General features: G+C 43.1%; 1 protein-coding gene across 1 annotated transcript in view; it reads right to left on the bottom strand.

Annotated features, from left to right (window-relative positions):
• The window catches only part of MRC1 (mannose receptor C-type 1), a 104511-nt gene extending 87255 nt beyond the window's left edge, over positions 1-17256 (bottom strand). Inside the window, exons 1-2 of the mRNA XM_064368391.1 lie at positions 16946-17256; positions 1963-2364 (exon numbers count right to left, since the gene is read on the bottom strand). Coding sequence (XP_064224461.1) covers positions 1963-2364; positions 16946-17006 — 463 coding nt within the window. The 5' untranslated portion in view covers positions 17007-17256. The remainder of the gene's footprint in view (positions 1-1962; positions 2365-16945) is intronic.
• Positions 17257-21497: the final 4241 nt, after the last annotated feature.

Below are 21497 nucleotides of genomic sequence, written 5' to 3' on the forward strand. Positions count from 1 at the left end.
AACCACTAGCCCAAACGCTACGCATATTTGTCTCAAAGTCAGTGGGGAAACAGAAATGGTAGAGGGTGAAGGAAGTATAATAATGTACTTTAAAATAAAATAGAAATTTGATTTTTTAGCATCAATCTTCCTCAAGTGAAACTCTTCAATCAGAAACATTTAGAATCCCATGCTGTCAAGGGCTCTGCTGAAATTGAATTTTAGGCAATCCAAATTGGGAAAGAATGTTCTATGGATCATCTTTCCAGGGATAACTTAAAGGAAAAAATATTTAGGTAAATGTATTTATCTCTACAACTTTATAATGTTAAATAGGAGGTACTGGGTCAAAGTCCACAATGAAAATTATTTTCTGAAAAATGTGGCCCATAGTTAAAAAATAAAACCTCAATTAGCACAACTGTCCCATCTGTGGAATTTGACTCAGTCAAGTTTACTCCACCCTTATCCTTCCTTGTAATTTTCCGCGGAGTTTTTCCTGACAGGTTTTTCTGTGTTCACTTAGGTTGCCTCTCATATCACTTCTAAACCTATATTACGTTTGAAAAATGCTTCAAAATAACTTATTGCTGAGCCCTTCTCTCTTCCTACTTCAATCCCTACTCTCCCCTCTTCTGTATATAGATGGAAAATAGAAAGCTCACAAATTATCTCCTTACAAAGAACTAAATTGCTATGCTCAGTCTTAGCTGAGACGAGCTAGGTTCAGCCAATCTTAGTAGCCCAGTAACATAGCAATTTTGGAAACAGGTTATCTCTCGTCCCCAAAAGCAGGCTCTTTCTCTGACCTGGAGGTTGTTCTAGATAACACTTCACAATAACCAAGTGTCCAAACCTAAAATGTGATTATAACATCATCTGACTCAAGAGACCAGTCTTTGTAAAAAGGCTTCAAGTTGCTTTGTATTTTGTCTTGTTTTCGTGCAGCCACCAGATAATGAAATTTGGTCAATATAAGAAAGAATCAAATATTCTGATTTTTTCAACCTTCAAGAGGTCAAGAAGCCAACTAAATATAAGAAGATTCCTCCCATTGCATTAGTGGTATCACCTTCTCTGATGGCTACCTAAACAGACTGCATATTAGTTTACAAGCTAATTCCTCAGATTTTATAATCTTTGGATTATTACAGTCTCTAAATACCCATAACTTGACAAAATAAATCAAAAACATTTAGAATGCCACATTGTCAAAGGATCTGCCAAGATTTAATTTTAGGCAATCTGAATTGGGAAAGAATGTTCTATGGATCATTTTTCCAGGGATAATTTAAAGGAAAAGAAATATTTGGCTAAATTTATTTGTCACTACAATTTTATAATGTTAAATAGAAGGCTTTGGGTCAAAGACTACAGTGAAAATTATTTTCCGAAAAATGTAGCCCATAGTTAAAAAATAAAACCTTAGAGAAAGTTAAAAGAATGCCTTCCCAGCTGGGCACCGTGGCTCATGCCTGTAATCCCAGCACTTTGAGAGGCTGAGGTGGGAGGATCTTTTGAGGTCAGGAGTTCGAGGCCAGCCTGGCCAACATGGTGAAACCCCGTCTCTATTAAAAATACAAACATTAGCCGGGCCTGGTGGCATGAACCTGTAATCCCAGCTACCCAGGAGGCTGAGGCAGGAGAATTACTGGAACCTGGGAGGAAGAGGCTGCAGTGAGTTGAGGTCATGCTACTGCACTCCAGCCTGGGTGACAGAGCAAGACTCCATTTCAAAAAAAAAAAAAAAAAATGCCTTTCCATTTATTAAAATAGCTGAAGTATCAGTCAGGACCTTTCACCACATTTATTCACCAGCATGTTCTCAGAATAGTTCTACAGAATAGTTGAAAACACAAAGAATGCGATCAATTGATATTTCTAGTACACACCAAACAAGAACATGTTTATGTTCTTGAATTAGGTTCCAACCAAGAAGATGAGAAAATTTCAGCGCAAAGGTAAAAATTCCAAGCATCTTACCTTCATAACCTCTAGAGCATAAATTGTCTGCGGTTCCATAGATCTTCCACCTGCTCCATAAACCTGATCCCTTGTAGAGCATAATGTTCTTTTCTTGTCTATTGCCATAGTTAAAAAATAAATCTTCTCCTTTGATCCCCAAAAGTGTGTCATTTTTGCACTCCCATTTCTGAAATTCACTTTTTGCATCGCAGGCATAGAGAGTGACAGGAACCCAGTCAGTTTTGGATGGCACTCCCAGGCATAATTTAAATGCAACACTCATAATCTGAGACTCGGACACCCATCGGAATTTCTGTGATTCAGCATTCTGGTTGCAAGCCGCAGTTTGGACTGCACTGGGATTTATTGCTTCCACACAGCGCCTGTGATCTTCATTATAGATTAAAAACTGCCTGGTGTCTGTTTAAAAAGAAAGAAGCAGGAAAGGAAGGAGAAGCAAGCATGGTTATGTGGATTCATGTAACAAGCACAATACTTTAGGTCAAAAGTTTCCAACTCTTCCATTTCCCTAAAGACTTAGGATTGTAGGAGAAATGGTCACGATAACTGTCCCTGGGCCAGTTTTCTTTGAGGATCACTGAAGCTGGAGGGAGAACCTGGACTGAGGGCCTGCTAAGGTGCCAGCACTCAGCTGGATGTCCTCAAAATGTCCTTGTTCACTATGAGGAGTCTCATGGAAAGGTCCACCTTACATGCCCAAGGATTGTCCACAAGTGAACATACAAGACAGGTAACAGAAGGGAATCATATCAACTGAGAAAAGAACATTTGGGTAATGTGAATACAATAAACTGTAAAATTAAATGCATGTATGTCCTAGAAAAGGTGTTTGTTTCTTTGTTTTTGAAATGCAGTCTCGCTCTGTCACCAGGCTGGAGTGCAGTGGTGTGATCTCAGCTCACTGCAACCTCCACCTCCCAGGTTCAAGCGATTCTGCCTCAGCCTCCAGAGTAGCTAGGACTACAGGCGCATGCCACCAAGCCCAACTAATTTTTGTATTTTTAGTAGAGATGGGGTTTCATAAAGTTGGTCAGGATGGTCTTGATCTCTTGACCTTATCATCCACCCACCTCAGCCTCCCAAAGTGCTGGAATTACAGGCGTGAGCCACCGCACCCGACCTGTTTGTTGTTTTTAAGGGACAAGGTCTCACTCTGTTGCTCAGGCTGGAGTGTAGTGGTGCAATCATGGCTCACTGCAGCTTCTAACTTCTCATCTCAAGTGATCCTCCTGCCTCAGCCTCCCAAGTAGCTGGGACTACAGGCTTGCACCACCATACCCAACTAATTTTTTATTTTTTGTAGAGATAGAGCCTCACTGTGCTGCCCCGACTGGTCTGGAATTCCTAGCTTCAAGCAATCCTCCCACTTCGGCCTCTCAAAGAGCTAGGATTACAAGCGAGAGCCGCCTCGCCAGGACTAGAATAGGATTTTGAAGTGTGATACATCTCAACACCCTTTGAGATACAGAGGTGAAACCTATACATAATTACTCTCATTATAAATAACACTAGGGGTTTATTTTTTTAATTTTAAGAATATTTTTAATTTAGATAATATTAGCATCATTTTACGTCCTGCAAATTTTTGAACTAAATGCTTTCTAGTTAGCCCAGGTCAGGTCAACTCGACAAGTTTTTTTGTTTTATTTTGTTTGGCCTTCCAACAATAGGTATCTTAGAGATGCACCTAGAGATAAATGAGTATTCATCATATTATGTTAACTTTCATCTCTTTGGCATGCTTAATCTAACAAAATGTGTTTAAAAGTTTCATAGTGAAGTTTGCAATAAAGAATAAATAAATGTAAGTTTTATATCATTGGAGATAATATTTTATGAGTATAACTTTAAAAATAACACTTTTTATATTTGTAATTTGGAACTGGTGATTTAAGTAAATATGCTAAGATGATTTATACTTAACAGCACATAGCTGCTAGCTGGCAAAATGGAACTTCCTCTTGCAAAAGAGGAAAAAAGGATCTGGTAAGCATATTTTTTTCCTTTAAATCAAAATTGAATTCATGTAAAGTTTTCTCTTTTTTCTTTGTAAGGAATATAGAAATGAAAGTAATTGAGTGCTTTAATTTCATGACATAAACATAAATTCAACTCATCTTGTGAAGTTTTCCTCAATTCCACATACTCACCTTGTTCTTTCCAAATGATCTGGTAGCAGTACAGATGTCTGAGGTTCTGACTAAATGAGCTCATTATTTTTAATTAAATAATTCCAGTGAAATCAAACAAAGTTACAGTCATGCCACTAGTAGAATCCTTCAGCATTTCCAAAGCATTCTCGCAAGCCATATTCTATTTCCTGTTCTGAATGCCTCAGTGAGGTCAGCACCACTTATACTCTGAGATCAGTTCTAGACCCATAAACTTAAAGCTTATAATAAATGTTTGCCTCAAAAGATTATTTTCTCCTGATATGCTCTTGTCCACACTAGCTCCAGACCTCCTGCCTCTATCCTACATGCGTTCCTGGTTCTTTGCAACTTCAAACATCTGCCTGGGCTTCTCTACAGGGTTTCTCATTCGCACTGCTTTGATTTCTTGGAATCGGAACTCAATAAAGCCTGGACCCAGACATCTGCCTTCACTGGCTTCTGTGAAGTTGACATCTGTCCACTGAACACGCAATACCTGCTCCAATCTCCTCCTGTTTAGCTGAGCTTCTTTCCACACTTGATCTCATCTTGTAACAGCTTGTACACTAGTGGGACAAAATGAGTAATTTTCTGCCTTGCCAATAAAATAAGAATTTTTATAATATAGGGCTTTGCTCACAATGAAACACAGGAAATAGGAAAATAAAAACAATTTTTTAAAAAACAGTGACTATGATCATTCACTTTATGCAAAGGTAAAATAACTTCTCTAATCTCAAAAAGTAATGAACTCTGAAAATGTTGCCACAGATATTTGTAAGCTCAACTGTACCAGCCTCTAAATTTAAGGTAATTTGTTTGTGTTATTCCACCTACTTTTTTTTTTTTACCCTGAACTTATCTTCCACTTTTCAGATAGATAGCTTTTCTTAGTAATACCTCATTGTTAATAATAATAAACATATCTTCCACCTTATACTTTGGCAATTTTCATTGTATTGTCAAACAACAGTCTTATTAACTGGTCAAATTCAGTCAATTCACCAGTTGGTAACCAGTTTTTTAAAAGAAGGCATTCAAGGCTGGGCTCAGTGGCTCATGTCTATAATCCCAGCACTTTGGGAGGCTGAGGTGGGTGGATCATGAGGTCAGGAGTTCGCAACCAGCCTGGCCAACATGGTGAAACCCCGTCTCTAATAAAGATACAAAAAATTAGCTGTAATCCCAGCTACTAGGGAGGCTGCGGCAGGAGAATCACTTGAACCCTGGAGGCAGAGGTTGCAGTGAACCAAGGTCACACCATTGCACTCCAGCCTGGGCAACAGGGCAAGATTCCGTCTCAAAAAAAAAAAAAGACAAGGCGTTCAAAATTCTTTATGAATGAATAGTGTTCCTCCTTCCGATGTTTTTATACTTATTTGACTTTCACATGCCTACTTTTTATCTGCAGTCCATCTTAATTTCGCTCTAAGTAAGGCAGCATTTAATGAGTAAATCCAAACTTCTTTCACATTCTTGGTACCACCATCCCCCAAAATCCATAAGCTAAAAACCTAGGAGTATTCCTGGATTTTCAGCTTGTTTTTGCATTCTAAGACAATAGTGAAATCTACCGGCTCTACCCAAAAATACACCGCAGTGGTTAATTTTATGTGTCAGCATGGCTGGGTCTTGGCACTCAGATATTTGATCAAGGACCAGACTGGATATTGCTATGAAGGTGATTTTTTTAAAGATGAGATAATCATTTTAATCGGCCACTTTGAGTAAAGCAGTTCACAGGTCTCAATGTGGGTGGGCCTCATCCAATCAGGTGAAGATCTTAAGAAAAAAACTGAGTAAGAAGGAGGAGGGAGAATTCCCCAAAGAAGGAATTCTGCCTCTGGACTGTTTTACTTTTGTTCTTGTTTGTTCATTTGTTTTTGAGACAGGATCCTGCTCCGTCGCCCAAGTTGGAGTGAAGTGGTGCAATCACAGCTGACCGCAGCCTTGAATTCCTGGGCTCGAGCGATCCTCCCACCTCAGCCTCCCGAGTAGCTGGGACTACAGACCTGTGCCACCATGCCCAGCTAATATTTTTATTTTTAGTAGAGACAGAAGTCTCACTTTGTTGCCTAGGTTGGTCTCAAATCCCTGGGCTCAAGTGATTCTCCCACCTCAACCTTCCAAAGTGCTGAGATTACAGGCATGGGCCACCTTACCCAGCTCTAGGCTGCTTTAGACTCAAACTGCAGTTTCAACTCTCTCCTGAGTTTCCCCCCTACCCCTCTACCCTTGCAGGGTTTGGACTTGCCAGCTTCTACAAATGTGTGAGCCAAGTTCTTAAATAACTCTCTCTCTCCACCGTCTTCTCTCCCCTTTCTGTGTATACACACACACAGAACTCTAAGTCTTACACATACCCTAATTCATTCTCTTTTCTCCAACTCCATTTTTACCACCCCAAACCAAGCCACCATGAGCCGGCCCTAGTGTTTCTCTATTGAAAACGGAATCATCAAAAAAGATAACACCTGATCTCCCAATTTTCTCGGAGGGGCGGGGCCTGACATCTCCTGATGCCAAATTGCAAAACCTACCTAATATAATAGTTGGTCTTCACTGAGCTACCTAAAAGAGTGAATTTTCTTTCTGTTTTCACCATCACTATCGCAGACTATCTATGATGTACACCACATTGTGGGTGAATGCTCACTCAATAATAAAATCCTTTTCTTTCTCATCTACCTTTATGGAGAGGTTTTCGGGTTGGGAAGGAGATTGGGTTTCTAACCACAAGTCCGCAACAACTTAAACCCTGCAAAAGGATACCAGAGTACCCAGGAAAAATACATCAATCTTCTATATTATTGCCTATTAGAAAAGACATGATTCAGACCAGTGACCTATCTGCCCTCACCACCAACTATGCACCTTTCAGGGCCTCAAACCCTCCAGGCTCACTTCCACATTAGTAACTTCATGTTTTGAGTTCCTTCTTCTTGGGATGCTCACTAAGGTCACAGCTCAAGTGTCAACTTTCCTTTTTTTTTTTTTGAGACAGACCTTGCTGTCACTCAGGTTGGAGTGCAGTGGTGCCATCTTGGCTCACTGCAACTTCCGTCTCCGAGTTCAAACAATTCTCCTGCCTCAGCCTCCCGAGTAGCTGGGATTACAGGTGCATACCATCACACCCAGCTAATTTTTGTATTTTTACTAGAGATGGAATTTCACCATGTTGGCCAGGCTGGTCTTGAACTCCTGACCTCAAGAAATCTGCCCCCCTCAGCCTCCCAAAGTGCCAGGACTACAGACGTGAGCCACCATGCCCAGTCAAGGGTCAACATCTTAACAGGCTAACCATCTTAACTCATTTTATTCTTTTATTTACCATATAATATACATAACCATCTCAAAATATATTTCTTCTTTAATTTGTTTTGTTTGTTTGTGCTTTTATTTTGAAACAGGGTTGCACCGTGTTGGCCAGGATGGTCTTGATCTCCTGACCTCAGGTGATCCGCCCACCTCAGCCTCCCAAAGTGCTGGGATTACAGGCATGAGCCACCTTGCCCGGCCCTTTAATTTGTTTACTTGCGTTCTGTCCATATTCCCCTACTAGAGTGTAAATTTCATGAGAAGGGAAGCTTGATCTTTCTGATTTACAGCTGCAGTCTCTCTTTGGGGAGCATAAATAATCTCTCAATAAATAATTAGTTGAATGAATGAAAGTATTTACTAAATCGGAAGCATCTTGACTAGTAACCCAGATAAATTATTTATTTAATAATAGATTAATGATTACAGGTGTATTGAATATTTGTTTCCCCCCAAAAGCTTATTTTTACTGAAGAGCAATTTAGAAATGTGTATACTTATGAAAAGAGAACTTAAAAATGAAAAGGTTCTATTTCAATACATACTTATCTCTTCTTGTTTCCTTTATTTATCTTCTGCCATTGGGAAGCAGTGTAAAGTTTGATATTGCCTTTGCCAGACAATACAAGGAAATGCAAAATTACCACCCTATGGTGATACGTTCATAGTGCGTTATTCTTCTCCCCAAGTAATCAGCATGAAGTTTTGCTTTAACATCGTCTCTGCAACGTGTCTGATTTAAAATGTCATACTTTTTCCTCTGAAGACATATTCAAGATGTTGGCCAAAAGACAGCTTGTGACATTTTTACCAGTATTAATCACACTAACATTTATAAACATCCTATTTTTGTCCATGCTAATTATGTTTTTGTAATAGAAATTTGGCAAAGATTAATGGATGGACACAGCTAGGTTGCTGTTTTCATTTCTCTGCAATCTCATTTGTAGGATCTAATACGTGAGTTTCTTTTTTTTAATGCTTACACATCAGAAATTTATTTCCAGAATTGCAGCAATTCTCCTTCCATCCTAACTTGATCTTACTAATCTCACATTTATTTTTCAACAAATATTTGACAGACATTGACTACATGCTAGACACTATGCAAATGAGAATACAAAGACAAACGAAAGAGGGAAGTTTCCGGCCACACTGAGCACTCTCTGCTGTAGTTAACTCAGGGGCAAAAATATCAAGGGCAAAAAATATCAAAATACATGTAGTAAAGAAGCTGTAAGTTTCAATCCAATATCTCGGGTTAAAAATGATTGAAGACTAAACATCCAGTAGCCTGGGGTAGATTTTCTTTTTCTTTTCCTTTTTTTTTTTTTTTTTGAGATAGAGTCTCACTCTTTCACCCACACTGGAATACAAAGGCACAATCTCAGCTCACTGCAACCTCTTCCCCCGAGGTTCAAGCAATTCTCGTGCCTCAGCCTCCTGAGTAGCTGGGACTACAGGCATCTGCCACCGCACCTGCATACTTTTTGTATTTTTAGTAGAGACAGGGTTTTACCATGTTGGCCAGGCTGGTGTCGAACTCCTGATCTCAAGTGATCCACCTGCCTCAGCCTCTCAAAGTGCTGGGATTACAGGTGCGAGCCACAGCGCCTGGCCTGGATTTTCTTTTAAGCATTTTTAAAATTATACCACAACATTGAGCAAGTCATTAAATCCCCAAGCCTACTAGCAAAGAAAATTAGGTTATTGAAGGTGCTTGTTTAGGGATATAAGTACAATGTGCTACATTTTCTTCTACATTTTTAGATTTTTCCATCAGCAAATAAAATGCTGACATTAAAACATAAAAGACACTCACTTCTGGAAGACAGAGAAGCCGGAGAAGAGGAAAAGCAGCAAGGAGCTGTAGCAGATGCCACCAGAATTGTACTATTTCTCCTCGGCCTTCGCTGAGTGGGGCACGCAGGCCCCACTTCAAATGGCGGCACCACGTCTTTAGGCCTGGGGACTTTTCATGGCTATCAGAGCCCTCTAGGCTGAAACATGGCACAAATTAGACGGGTCAGAAAATTAATGTCCTGTACAAGGAGGCCTTTATCACAGACCAAGGAGAAAGGCTCGAGGCTTTAATCTCTTGCACCTTGGATGGGATGAGTTTGAGGCACCCGTTCCACACCATTACCCAGAGCTCTGAAGCTCCATTGCCCACAGCTGTCACTGGCTGCCCACACACCTTCCCTTTCTCTCTCACTTCCCCATTCCCCTGCCAGTGTTTCCTGGACTCACTTCCCAAATAAACTAACTTGCCCTCAAGCCAGAGTGCAACTGTCCAAGGACAGCTTCTTGGGGAACCCAAACTGAGAAATACATTCACCAGCCTCAGCTAAATAAATGTGCATATGTTTTCCCCAAAGACCCAAATTACGTGAAAAATGAATATTTACCCTGCACCTAGTCCATTCAAGAAGCTGTCCCAGGTGCTGAGGGTAGCTGGGGGCTGTCAGTCAGAGTTTAAGCTTAAAAATGTTAAACAAGAGGCCAGGGTGGGAGGATCACCTGAGGTCAGGAGTTCGAGACCAGCCTGGCCAACACGGCAAAACCCTATCTCTACTAAAAATACAAAAATTAGCCAATGTGGTGGCACATGCCTGTAATCCCAGCTACAGTTGGGATTGAGGCAGGAGAATCACTGAACCCATGTGGCGAAGGTTGCAGTGAGCCGAGATCACACCACTGCACTCCAGCCTGGGTAACAGAGCGAGGCATCGTCTCAAAAAAAAAAAAAAAAAGAGAGAGAAAGGAATGTTGAACGAAAGAAAAAAAATGGAAAATTACTTCATTTGTCACTCTGATCCTTCATTCGTACCCAAAATATTCAGGGAATATATTGATTTAAGTGATTGCATTTGGTCATTTGGAAAAATACAAAATACGAACCCCAGGTGAGTCTGACTGCAAGGAGAGAACAGAGGCCAAGAAACTCTTCCAACTTCCCTCCTACCTCCTTAAAGATACGAATATCTACACTTTACTGGGGCCATTCACTCCCTTGTGGGTAGAAGAGGCTTCCTTCCTCCTGCTAACCGCCCTACCTGTGTCCTGGATTCTGAATCCTCCTACCTCTCTACCAGCTAGTTTCTCCTCTCACTCCTATTTCTTCAGCCTCTGAATGCCAGCCTCCCCAGATACTCCTAAAGATAGATAAATAACACCCTTTACTAGGTAAGAAGCCGGCGCTACACTGGTCTTTCTTCTAATTAGTTCACCTCGTGTATGTATCACGTCAGTCTGATCACGACATAATCAGAGCTCTAGGGTTTGGCTCCCAGGTAACAGATTCCGCTGCTCACTGGCTGTGTGACCTTGGCCAAGTTCAACACTACTCTGTGCTTCCATTTCCCCTTCTGTAAAATAAAGGGGGAAATAGCAGGAGCTCCTCATCGTTGTGAGAATGAAATGAGATCATCTAAATAAAGTGCTTAAAAGAGTTCCCAACACAGGAATCGCTTAATACATGTTCATTATTATTATTATTGTTAACTTGGCAAAATCAGTCATACAGTGTGAGATGTTTCAGAATAGGATGAAATGAGAAGTGGAGAACTGTCGCAGCAGTCTAGAAAGGGGTACCAGCCAGGCACAGTAGCACATGCCTGTAATCCCAGCACTTTGGGAGGGCAAGGCAGGTGGATCAACAGAGGTCAGGAGTTCAAGACCAGCCTGGCCAGCATGACGAAACCCATCTCTACTAAAAATACAAAAATGAGTGGGGCATGGTAGTGCAAGCCTGTAATCCCAGCTACTCAGGAGGCTAAGGCAGGAGAATTACTTGAAACCAGGAAGCGGAGGTTGCGGTGAGCCAAGATCGCGCCACTGCACTCCAGCCTGGGCAACAGAGCAAGACTCTGTCTCAAGAAAAAAAAAGGGACAGAGGGACAGAGAACACCGAATCCCTGGATTTCCAGCCTCAGGAAGCTGGTAGCGTGGTGCAGAGGGTTATGTTCTTTGGGGCTGATAGACTTTCAATCAAATCCTGGTTCCGCCATTTTTTAGCCTTAGTACTATTCGCCATTCTAGCCTCCACTTCCTCATCTGTAAAGTGGGAGTAATAATGTTGTCTGGTAAAGACACCATAAACTTCTAAATGAGATCATTTACGTAAAGCACCCAGCATATCATTTGCATGTAATACACACTTGATAAATACTAATTCCCTCCTTTCCCCCTCCTGAAGTGAAAAGTCTAAAAAAAAATTGATACAGAAAAAGGGATCTAAGTCCTTCCTGAAACATAGTGTTATTTGAACCACATTTATATCTTCCCTGATCAGCACACTCCAGCTAGTAAATCATGTCTACTTCTTAGCCTCAGAGTCTGAAGAGCATAATGAAGAGTTAGCTCTGGTCCTTACTGGCAACCTGACTTTTGCAAGCCCATTCATCTTTAGAGTTTCAGCTTTCTCACCTAGGGAAAGGTACACAGTGACATCTTCCCATCTGCTTTATAGGAAGTTATGGGCCCCTGAGGTCTAAGTTTCTACTATAGTTATTCATGCGCAATATTTATAGATTAAACCAGAAGTTATGCAACTGTCAAAATCTAAGGTCGAGCACTGTGGCTCACACTTGTAATCCCAGCACTTTGGGAGGCCGAAGTAAGCAAATCTCTTAAGCCCAGGAGTTTAAGACCAGCCTGGCCAAGAAACCCCATCTCTACTAAAAATACAAAAAAAATTAGCAGGGTATGGTAGCATGCACCTGTAATCCCAGCCACTCAGGAGGTTGAGGCAGAGAACTGCTTGAACCCAGGAGGCGGAGGTTGCAGTGAGCTGAGATGGTGCCACTGCACTCCAGCCTGGGTGACAGAGTGATACCCTGTCTCAAAAAAAACTAATCTAGCCTTATGTTCCACAGCATAAAAGTTAACTCAGCCTTCTAGATAAAAACACTGAGAAAGATGGAGTACAAATTCAAAAAGGATAAAGGTGCTTGTATTTTTCTCCCACTTCATTCAGTTTTGTGAAAAAATAAATACATTGAAGAATCAAGATTTTACTTAAGACATACATTTATATTGGAATTAAAGTTTTCAAGAGTGATTGTGAAAACCACTACTATGATAATTACATGATAATAATGATCTTTCTCAGCATTTCAATAAGGGAAGTGAAATAGAGGTGTATCAGGATTATACCTTTACTGTGATGTCATGTCAGAAACACAGCTGGATCCCTTCCAGCCAAATGTGAGCCCCGCAGATGGCAACAGGAATAACCTAATTTGCACTTACTTGATCTAATAACGCAGCAAGAAACTAAGCAGAGGTGGAAATGCACAAGCTGCTGGGCAGAGACCTGGATCTACCTCTACCTGCTCTACAGTCACTTCTGGACATTTTACCTCCCTGAGCCTGTGCTGCGTCTATAAAGTGATGACGTCAATGATGCATCGTTTCCGAGTTCTTTCCTGCCTTAATGCTCCACGATTCTAAGCCTTCTCTGTCCACCATGACGTCTCTCATTTTCATTTTTTGCAGATGTTCTAGGCTTTGCATGACACCTGGTCTGCTGTTTGAACTGTCTTCCCAGAGCCTAGAAAGGCTCCATATTGACCTGGGCCCGATGGCAGCAGCTAGTAAGAGCCTACCATTGGCATCTCTTCCAACTCTGCCCCCAGTGGTATCAAGTCGGTAGTTTGAAATCAACCATAGTGGGAATATTTACAATACGGAAATCAGTAAACATCATAAATCAAATCAATGCTTCCTTTATATTCTTTCTTAGAACAGCAGTTAAGTTTACCAGTACACCACTACCTGTGAGCCAAACCCTCCCATTTCCAAGTTAGATGTCTTTGCTGTGGTGTAACCTCTGTGTCCCACTGGCTCTCATGGTGCATCTGCCATGATTATAACTCAACTGAGCTCTAAACGTTGGTGCTGAGTGCTAAAAAGACAGCACAGCAAGAACACCAGTAGGAAGAGTGAGAAGCTAGCCCTGTTACCCTCCAGCCTCCTGGACCCCTCCAGGTAGAACCAGCCCATCCGTCAGCAGCTGTCCACAGAGACTTATGGTGCTAATGCTGTGGGATGCTCTCCCAAAGGTGGAAGGAAGGGTTGTGAGTTGAAAATAAATAAACCAATTGCAAGTAGGGAGACCTTCCCATGGGTTTTCTACTGGGCAGGAAGCAAGGGGAGAGGTCATGAGGCTTCAAATACCTTTAGCCTGATGCTAAGCAGGTGCTCTGCTTTTACACAGATTCCTCTAATCACACATTTCTTGGGCCAAGAAGAGATAAAATAAGAGTTGCAGGCTGGGTGTGGGGCCTCGCATCTATAATCCTGCACTATGGGAGGCCAAGGTGGGAGGATAACCAGAGCCCAGAAATTTAAGATGACCTGAGCAAGATAGTGAGGCCCTGTCTCTATAAAACAAAAGAAACAAACAAATAGACCTTTTTTCTTTTTAATTAGCCTGGCATGGTGGCTCATGCCTGAAGTTCCAGCTACTGGGGAGTTGGGAGCCGGCCGAGGTGGGAGGATGGCATGACCCCAGATGTCAAGGCTGCAGTGAGCCGTGATCATAACACGGCACTCCAGCCTGGGTGACAGAGTGAAACCCATCTCAAAAAACAAAACAACACAAATTACAGGCTTTCAGGTGAAAAACAAAATCCGGAAGGGGCTCCCTTGAAGTTTTTGTTTCTTTGTTTATTCTCCAAGTAAACAGATCTTCGGCATCCCCCTTCCCTCCCCGGTATCTGTGCCTATGAAGAGGAAGACATTAGTCAGAGGAGGGCATCCTGCTGTCGGGAAGAGTGAAACACTCCAGAGCAAACTGACAAACACTCTCGCTAGAAGCATTACTGAGTCAGTTTAAAGAAGATTCGGTATACACCCAAAGGATTATAAATCATTCTATTACAAAGACACATGCACACGTATGTTCATTGTGGCGCTGTTTACAATAGCAAAGACCTGGAACCAACCCAAATGCCCATCAACAATAGACTGGACAAGGAAAATGTGGCACATATACACCATGGAATACTATGCAGCCATAAAAAACGATGAGTTCGTGTCCTTTGTAGGGACATGGTTGAATCTGGAAACCATCATTCTCAGCAAACTGACACAAGAACAGAAAATCAAACACAGCATGTTCTCACTCATAGGCAGGTGTTGAACGGTGAGAACACATAGACACAGGGAGGGAAGCATCACACACTGGAGTCTGTTGTGGGGGGCCAAGGGAGGGACAGCGGGGGGGAGTGGGGAGGTCAGAGAGGCATAACATGGGAGAAATGCCAAATGTAGGTGACGGGGGGATGGAGGCAGCAAACCACATTGCCATGTGTGTACCTATGCAACAATTCCTGCATGATCTGCACGTGTACCCCAGAATCTAAAGTACAATAAAAAATAATAATAAAATAAAAATAAAAAGTTTAGGCTGGGTGCAGTGGCTCACACCTTTAATCCCAGCACTTTGGGAGGCCGAGACGGGTGGATCACGAGATCAAGAGATCAAGACCATCCTGACCAACATGGTGAAACCCCGTCTCTACTAAAAATACAAAAATTAGTCGGGCGTTTGGCACACGCCTGTAGTCCCAGCTACTCGGGAGGCTGAGGCGGAAGAATCACTTGAACCCAGGAGGCGGAGGTTGCAGTGAGATGAGACTGCGCTGCTGTGCTCCAGCCTGACGACAGAGCAAGACTCCGTCTCCAAATAAAAAAAAAATAAAAATAAAAAGTTTAAATACAACTAAAAAAAAAAAATTCGTCACCATATCTGTGCTCCCCAACATGACAGCCAGTTTCCTCATGTGACCATGGTACACTTAACATGACACTGGTGTGAATTGAGATGTGCTGTAAGTATATAATACACCCCAGATATTGAAGAGTTAAATTTAAGAAATAAATGGGAAATTATCCCAAATAGATTAAATGTTAAGTGATAATATTTCCAAGTTACTGGATGAAGTAAAATATATTAACAAAATCAGGGCTGGGCACTGTGGTTCACGCTTATAATCCCAGCCCTGTGGGAAGCCGAGGAGGGCAGATTGCTTGAGGTCAGGAGTTCGAGACCAGCCTGGCCAACATGATGAAACCCCATCTCTGTTAAAATACAAAAATCAGCTGGGCATGGTGGTGCACGCCTGTAATCCCAGCTACTTCAGAGGCTAAGGCATAAGAATCGCTTGAACTCAGGAGGCTGAGGTTGCAGTGAGCCAAGATCATGCCACTGCACTCTAGCCTGGGTGACAGACTGAGAGTCTGTCTCAAAAATAAAAATAAAATTAATTTCATCTATTGTTTTTATTGGGTCTTTTTTATACTTCTTTTCTGCCACTGATTTTAATAGCTAACAGTTATAAGGCACTTACTATGGGTCATACTCTGTTCTAAACATTTCACATAATGTTACTCATTGAATCGTCACAAGAACTGATGAGGACAGGTAACATTATTCTCTCCATTTTATAGATGTGGAATCTAAAGCACAAAGAAAGTCGCCTGCCCAAGGTGGCAAAGCTAGTGAGTGAGAGAGACAGGGTGTAAACCACAAAGCCTTCACTTGTGTTCTTCTCATCACTACTACTCAATGCTTATTACGATTTACCCTTTGCGGTAGTAAAATACTCTCTTCCTAGGAAACTTCCTGCCCGCCATCACATCAGTGCATAGAGTAGGTCATAGGCACAAACCACGTTCTGCAAGTGTTTGTTGATTTCATAGACATAAAGGGGGATCGGAAACCAGAAAATTGAATTTGAAATCTCTTCCATAGCATCTCCAAATAGAACTAGGAATGAAAATCCCCCAAGTCACTGCCATCCTGAAGTTTAAGCAATTGAGTCTAGAGAATTACAAAAGACAGACTGGAGAATGTGTTTGAAAATGTGAAAAACTCTGGAGCTGTTCCTAATGAGTAATCTCTAATCTCCAGAAAAAAGAAGAAAAACAGGAATCGATCTGCTTATGCGGCAGTTTGAACAGTCTAGAATACAGATAAGGATGAACTTTCCAACAATCAAGTGTATGAATGATCCTAGCAGAAAAATAAAAAAAGAAAATGAGCGTTGAAACTGCTTAGAATCACTTGTGGGGTGATGATGTGTGATTATATCCTTGGACCTAAGTAAGATGAGGGGAGACACCAGGGCTGCCCGCCTTCCAGCCAAAGACACTCAGAAGGCATTTCTTGGTGATGAGAGAGAAATACTGTGAATTGAAAACCAGAAAGAGTAAACCACAGAGCAGGAAGTTTTTGCACGAAGAAAACAGGGAAGGAACAATGAGCGATGAGAGAAGTCAGGAGGAGACTGAGGGTCTGCAGGGCTCCAGGCCACGCAGCAACGGAGACCTGAGACGCGTCCTCCTCCCTCCTCCGGCTCCAGGCCTCCGTGCCTGGCCGCCAGGTGAAGCCAGTAGGCTTAGCCCAGGGCTGCGTGGTGCAGGTGAACCGCGTGTCCTCCTCACAAAGGTATGGTTCCAGCCCCCAAATCAGAAAGCCCCCTGCTGCAGAGAAGACTTACCCAGTAGCTGAACAGCACCCGGAATGACAGAGGCAAAAACCAGGAGCAGAGGTAGCCTCATGGCTCAGGGTTTATCCTTTCCTTCCTCTGATGGAGAGGAGGGCGGAACAAAGCAGCAAAACAATGAGTCTCCCTGACTGCACCTCCACCTAATCCAAGTTCTCAGAGCTGCCCAGCTGAAAAGAACCACAGAGGAAGCCCTCCCTTTTAAAGGGCTCCTGAATTTAGGGAAAGCCTCCACTAAGGAGACATCCTGTCACATGAGGATGACTGGAAAAACAGGAATTCAGAGTTATAACTTTGCTTCGTAAGCTAACTTCTGAGAAGAGCAGGCGCAGAGGAAGAGGAGAAAGGGACACGTGTGGGAGAGGGGTGACGGGGTGGGGAGGAGAGAGGGTGATGGTGATCGCGAGGAGTCCGGAAGGAGAGAACTGAAACAGCCTGGGCGCTCTGGCCTGCTCAGACAGGGCTGGGTGGAGACCAAGCTGCAGGCCATTACCTGTGCCAGAGACGGAGCCTCCGCCGGGCAGCAGCTGAGTCAGGGGTCTCTCCGCAGACAACCTCTACTCTGAAGTGACAGCCACAGCGGGCCCTGGAAAGAAAGGACAGTTTTACGCTGGAAACACTTCAGAATTGAAGCTCATCCCCCTCATTCACATTCAGTGCTTAGAACCTTTCTGTTTTTCTCTTGGAAAGTTTCAAGAGAAAGTTCCCATGGAGCTTCATTTCCTCCAAGCAGAAGAAAAGTGAAAGGGAGGCTATGCTAATAACGACTATCAGGCCAGGAGGGAGAAAGTTCTAGAAACCTTTTTCTAGAACGTTCTCCAGAAAGCCAAAAAAAGAAAAGAAAACAGTGGCAAAGTATTTGCAGTAATGCCTTGCTGCCCAGCCTCAACCACCGCAGTCCTCTTGAAGTTTAAGAGGGTCCCTTTGCTAGAACAAGAAAATCTGGCCCGGTGCAGTGTCTTGAACCCAGGCGGCGGAGGTTGCAGTGAGCCGAGATCTCACCACTGCACTCCAGCCTGGGCAACAGGTGTGAAACTCTTTCTCGAAAAAAAAAAAAAGAAAATCTGGTTGTTTGGTCAAAAGGTATATATTCATTTAAAGGCAAGTGGAATTCTTTCTTAGAATAAAACATGTTCCTAGATGTTTCATTAAGCAGAAAATAACCCCTCAAACATCTCTTGTTATTTTCCAAAATTAAAACATGAATTTAGAACGTTTTAAAGCAGAAACTAATGATTAGCTGACCAAACCATAACTAGAGTGTGTTAGTAACTCAAAAAGAAGCTGCCGGAAACATTGTAATTTTTAAACATTTTAAAACCAATAGTTTTATCTTCAAATGGAAAGCCTCCACATTCATCCTCTTTGTGATAAAGTTTAAAACTTTGCATCCTAATAAAAATGTGATATAGTTCTCTAACTGATTGACTTTAACATTGTAAATTTGAGATTATTCTGACCGGAGGAAAAAAGATAGTGAAAGTGGAGGGCAGAGGACCAGTGTTTCTTTTTCACCAAGCCTGGACCTGACTGAAAAAAAATGTTGGTTATAGAATAGAACAGAGAAAACAAAAATGTTTCTAGGACACTGTTTCACTGAATTATGAAAAAGGTAGTTTAAATAGGTCATTTGTGGCTTTCAAATATAAATTATATACAAAAAGTGACTGCCTAATTTAAATTTATATACATTTCAGAAGCAAATACAATTGAATTATGTATATAATCACATTCAGGGTTTTGTTTGGTTTGGTTTGGATTTTTGTTTTGAGACAGAGTCTTCCTCTGTTGCCCAGGCTGGGGTGGTGGTTCAATCTGGGCTCACTGCAACCTCTGCTTCCTGGGTTCAAGCAATTCTCCTGCCTCAGCTCTCGGGTAGCTGGGATTACAGGCACGTGCCAGGATGCTTGGCTGTTTTTTTGCATTTTTACTAGAGATGGGGTTTCACCATGTTAGCCAGGCTGGTCTCAAACCCCTGACCTCAAGTGATCTGCCTGCCTTGGCCTCTGAAAGTGCTGGGATTACAGGCGTGAGCCACCACACCTGGCCCAGGGTTTGTTTTTTTGATTACGTAAGTGTGTAGGCTGGGTGCGGTGGCTCACGTCTTTAATCCCAGCACTTTGGGAGGCTGAGACAGGTGGATCACGAGGTCAAGAGATCAAGACCATCCTGGCCAACATGGTGAAACCCCGTCTCTACTAAACATACAAAAATTAGTAGGGCGTTTGGCACATGCCTGTAGTCCCAGCTACTCGAGAGGCTGAGGCAGAAGAATCACTTGAACCCAGGAGGGTTTTAATTTCACATTAGTGAAATTAAAAATTAGGATCAGTAGTAAAATCTGTGAAGTTTAAACAAAATGCAGCCAACCACCCCACAAAGAATTTACCCTGTGACCTTGACCTTGTTGAAACAAAGATTTATCAGGCTAGAAGAGGCCACCAGGGCAAAAAATAAATCTAAATCTTGGGGACGGGATGTCACAGAAGACGGTGGTGTAGGAAGCTCCAGGAATTCATCCCTCCTTCTAAGCAGCCATCAGACGGGCAGGAACTGTCTGAAGCAACTGCAGATACTCCTCTACTCGTGATGGAGTTAGACCCTGATAACCGCACTGTGAGTTGAAATACGCTAAGTCAAAACTGCACTTAATACACCTGACCTACCAAACATCACCACTTAGCGTAGCCTACCTTAAACGTGCTCAGAACATTTACATTAGCCTCTAATTGGGCTAAATTGATACGGACAGGAGGCAGGGAAGTGCTAGGTAGAGAAGGGCGGGATCACTGGCAAGGGTTCCACCCTTGGGCCTCAGCCCACGGACCTAAGTGAGAACAGGCACTCCCGTTTTCACGCCCAAATGTTACATTTCCAAGACCACTCTGGCCCACCACACCCCCCATCTTGTGCCCATAGAAACCTGAGACCTCTGGCTGGGTGCCGTGGCTCATACCTGTAATCCCAGCACTTTGGGAGGCTGAGGCAGGTGATCACAGGGTCAGGAGATTGAAACCATCCTGGCAAACATGGTGAAACCCCATCTTTACTAAAATCCAAAAAATCAGCCTGGCATGGTGGTACACGCCTGTAGTCCAGGAGAATCGCTTGAACCTGGGAGATAGAGGTTGCAGTGAGCCGAGATCGAGCCACTGTACTCCAGCCTGGGTGACGGAGCAAGACTCAGTCTCAAAAAACAAAAACAAAAACAAAAAAACGTGAACATCGAAAGGAGCGGAGGAACAGAGTGATGGAGAGCAGTGGGATAGCACAGCAGAGAAAGAGAGAAGAAGGACATCTGGACACCAAGGGGCATTTGCCTGGGGGCGGTCAGAGAACAGTCTGCCTGCCTGACTCCAGGGGAAGAACACCTTCCCACTCCATCCTCCACTTCTGGCTCCCCATCCATCTCGCTGAGAGCCACCTCCACCACTCAATAAAATCTTGGACTCGGGCCGGGCGCGGTGGCTCACGCCTGTAATCCCAGCACTTTGGGAGGCCGAGGCGCGTGGATCACGAGGTCAAGAGATCGAGACCATCCTGGTCAACATGGTGAAACACCGTCTCTACTAAAAATACAAAAAATTAGCTGGGCATGGTGGCGTGTGCCTGTAGTCCCAGCTACTCAGGAGGCTGAGGCAGGAGAATTGCCTGAACCCAGGAGGCGGAGGTTGCGGTGAGCCGAGATTGCGCCATTGCACTCCAGCCTGGGTAACAAGAGCAAAACTCCGTCTCAAAAAACAAACAAACAAACAAACAAACAAAAAGCAAACCTTGGACTCAACCTTCCTTGCACTCAACCACTCAACCTCAGCCCACATGTGATCTGATTCTTCCGGTACCCTGGGCGACAACTCAGGCCGTCACACCGGCTCCTCATCCTTGGTGATAAGGCAGAGGGTCTATTGAGCTGACTAACACAAGCTGCCTGCCCACGGCATAGCTGAAAGAGCACGTTGTAACAAATGCTCACTTGGGCTTCGGGAGTCCTAGATGTCAGCCCTGGCGCCGGAGCCCAAAAGCACTCCCCACAGCCTCTGCACCTGCCCGTTGCATGCTGCCTGCTCCCCCTAAGGGTTTGAGCAGCAGGGCACCAAAGGAGCAAGCCACATCCCCGTGAGGGTCATAAGTGAACAATTGTGTTTCAAAATCATCTAACACAAAGCCTATTTTATAACACAGGGTTGAATAGCTCATGTAACTTATTGGATACGGTACTAAAAGTGAGAAGCAGCATGGGTGTACGGTCTTCGAAATGTGGTTTCTACTGAATGCACCACTTCTACTTTCGCATCATTGTAGAGTTGAAAAATCATTATGTCTAACAATCCTAAGTCAAGGACCATCTGTATTTTGGAACTCAAGAGTCTAGTCAAAACTTTGAGCATCCAAGAAACAGCTTGATGAAGAGGCTGGTACATTTCAGTGAATTTCAGCCTCTCCCTGTTGTCATGGCTGTGCCAGGCAGCTGTCAGGGAAGCAGCCCACATACCCAGTGCAGCCTGCTGAGACCAGGCCAGGCAACAAGGATTTAGTCCTCCAAATG

This window comes from Aotus nancymaae, unplaced genomic scaffold (genome assembly GCF_030222135.1).
Source record: "Aotus nancymaae isolate 86718 unplaced genomic scaffold, 86718_ANA_hifiasm-v0.15.2.pri h1tg000077l, whole genome shotgun sequence".
In the NCBI taxonomy this organism is placed as follows: domain Eukaryota; kingdom Metazoa; phylum Chordata; class Mammalia; order Primates; family Aotidae; genus Aotus; species Aotus nancymaae.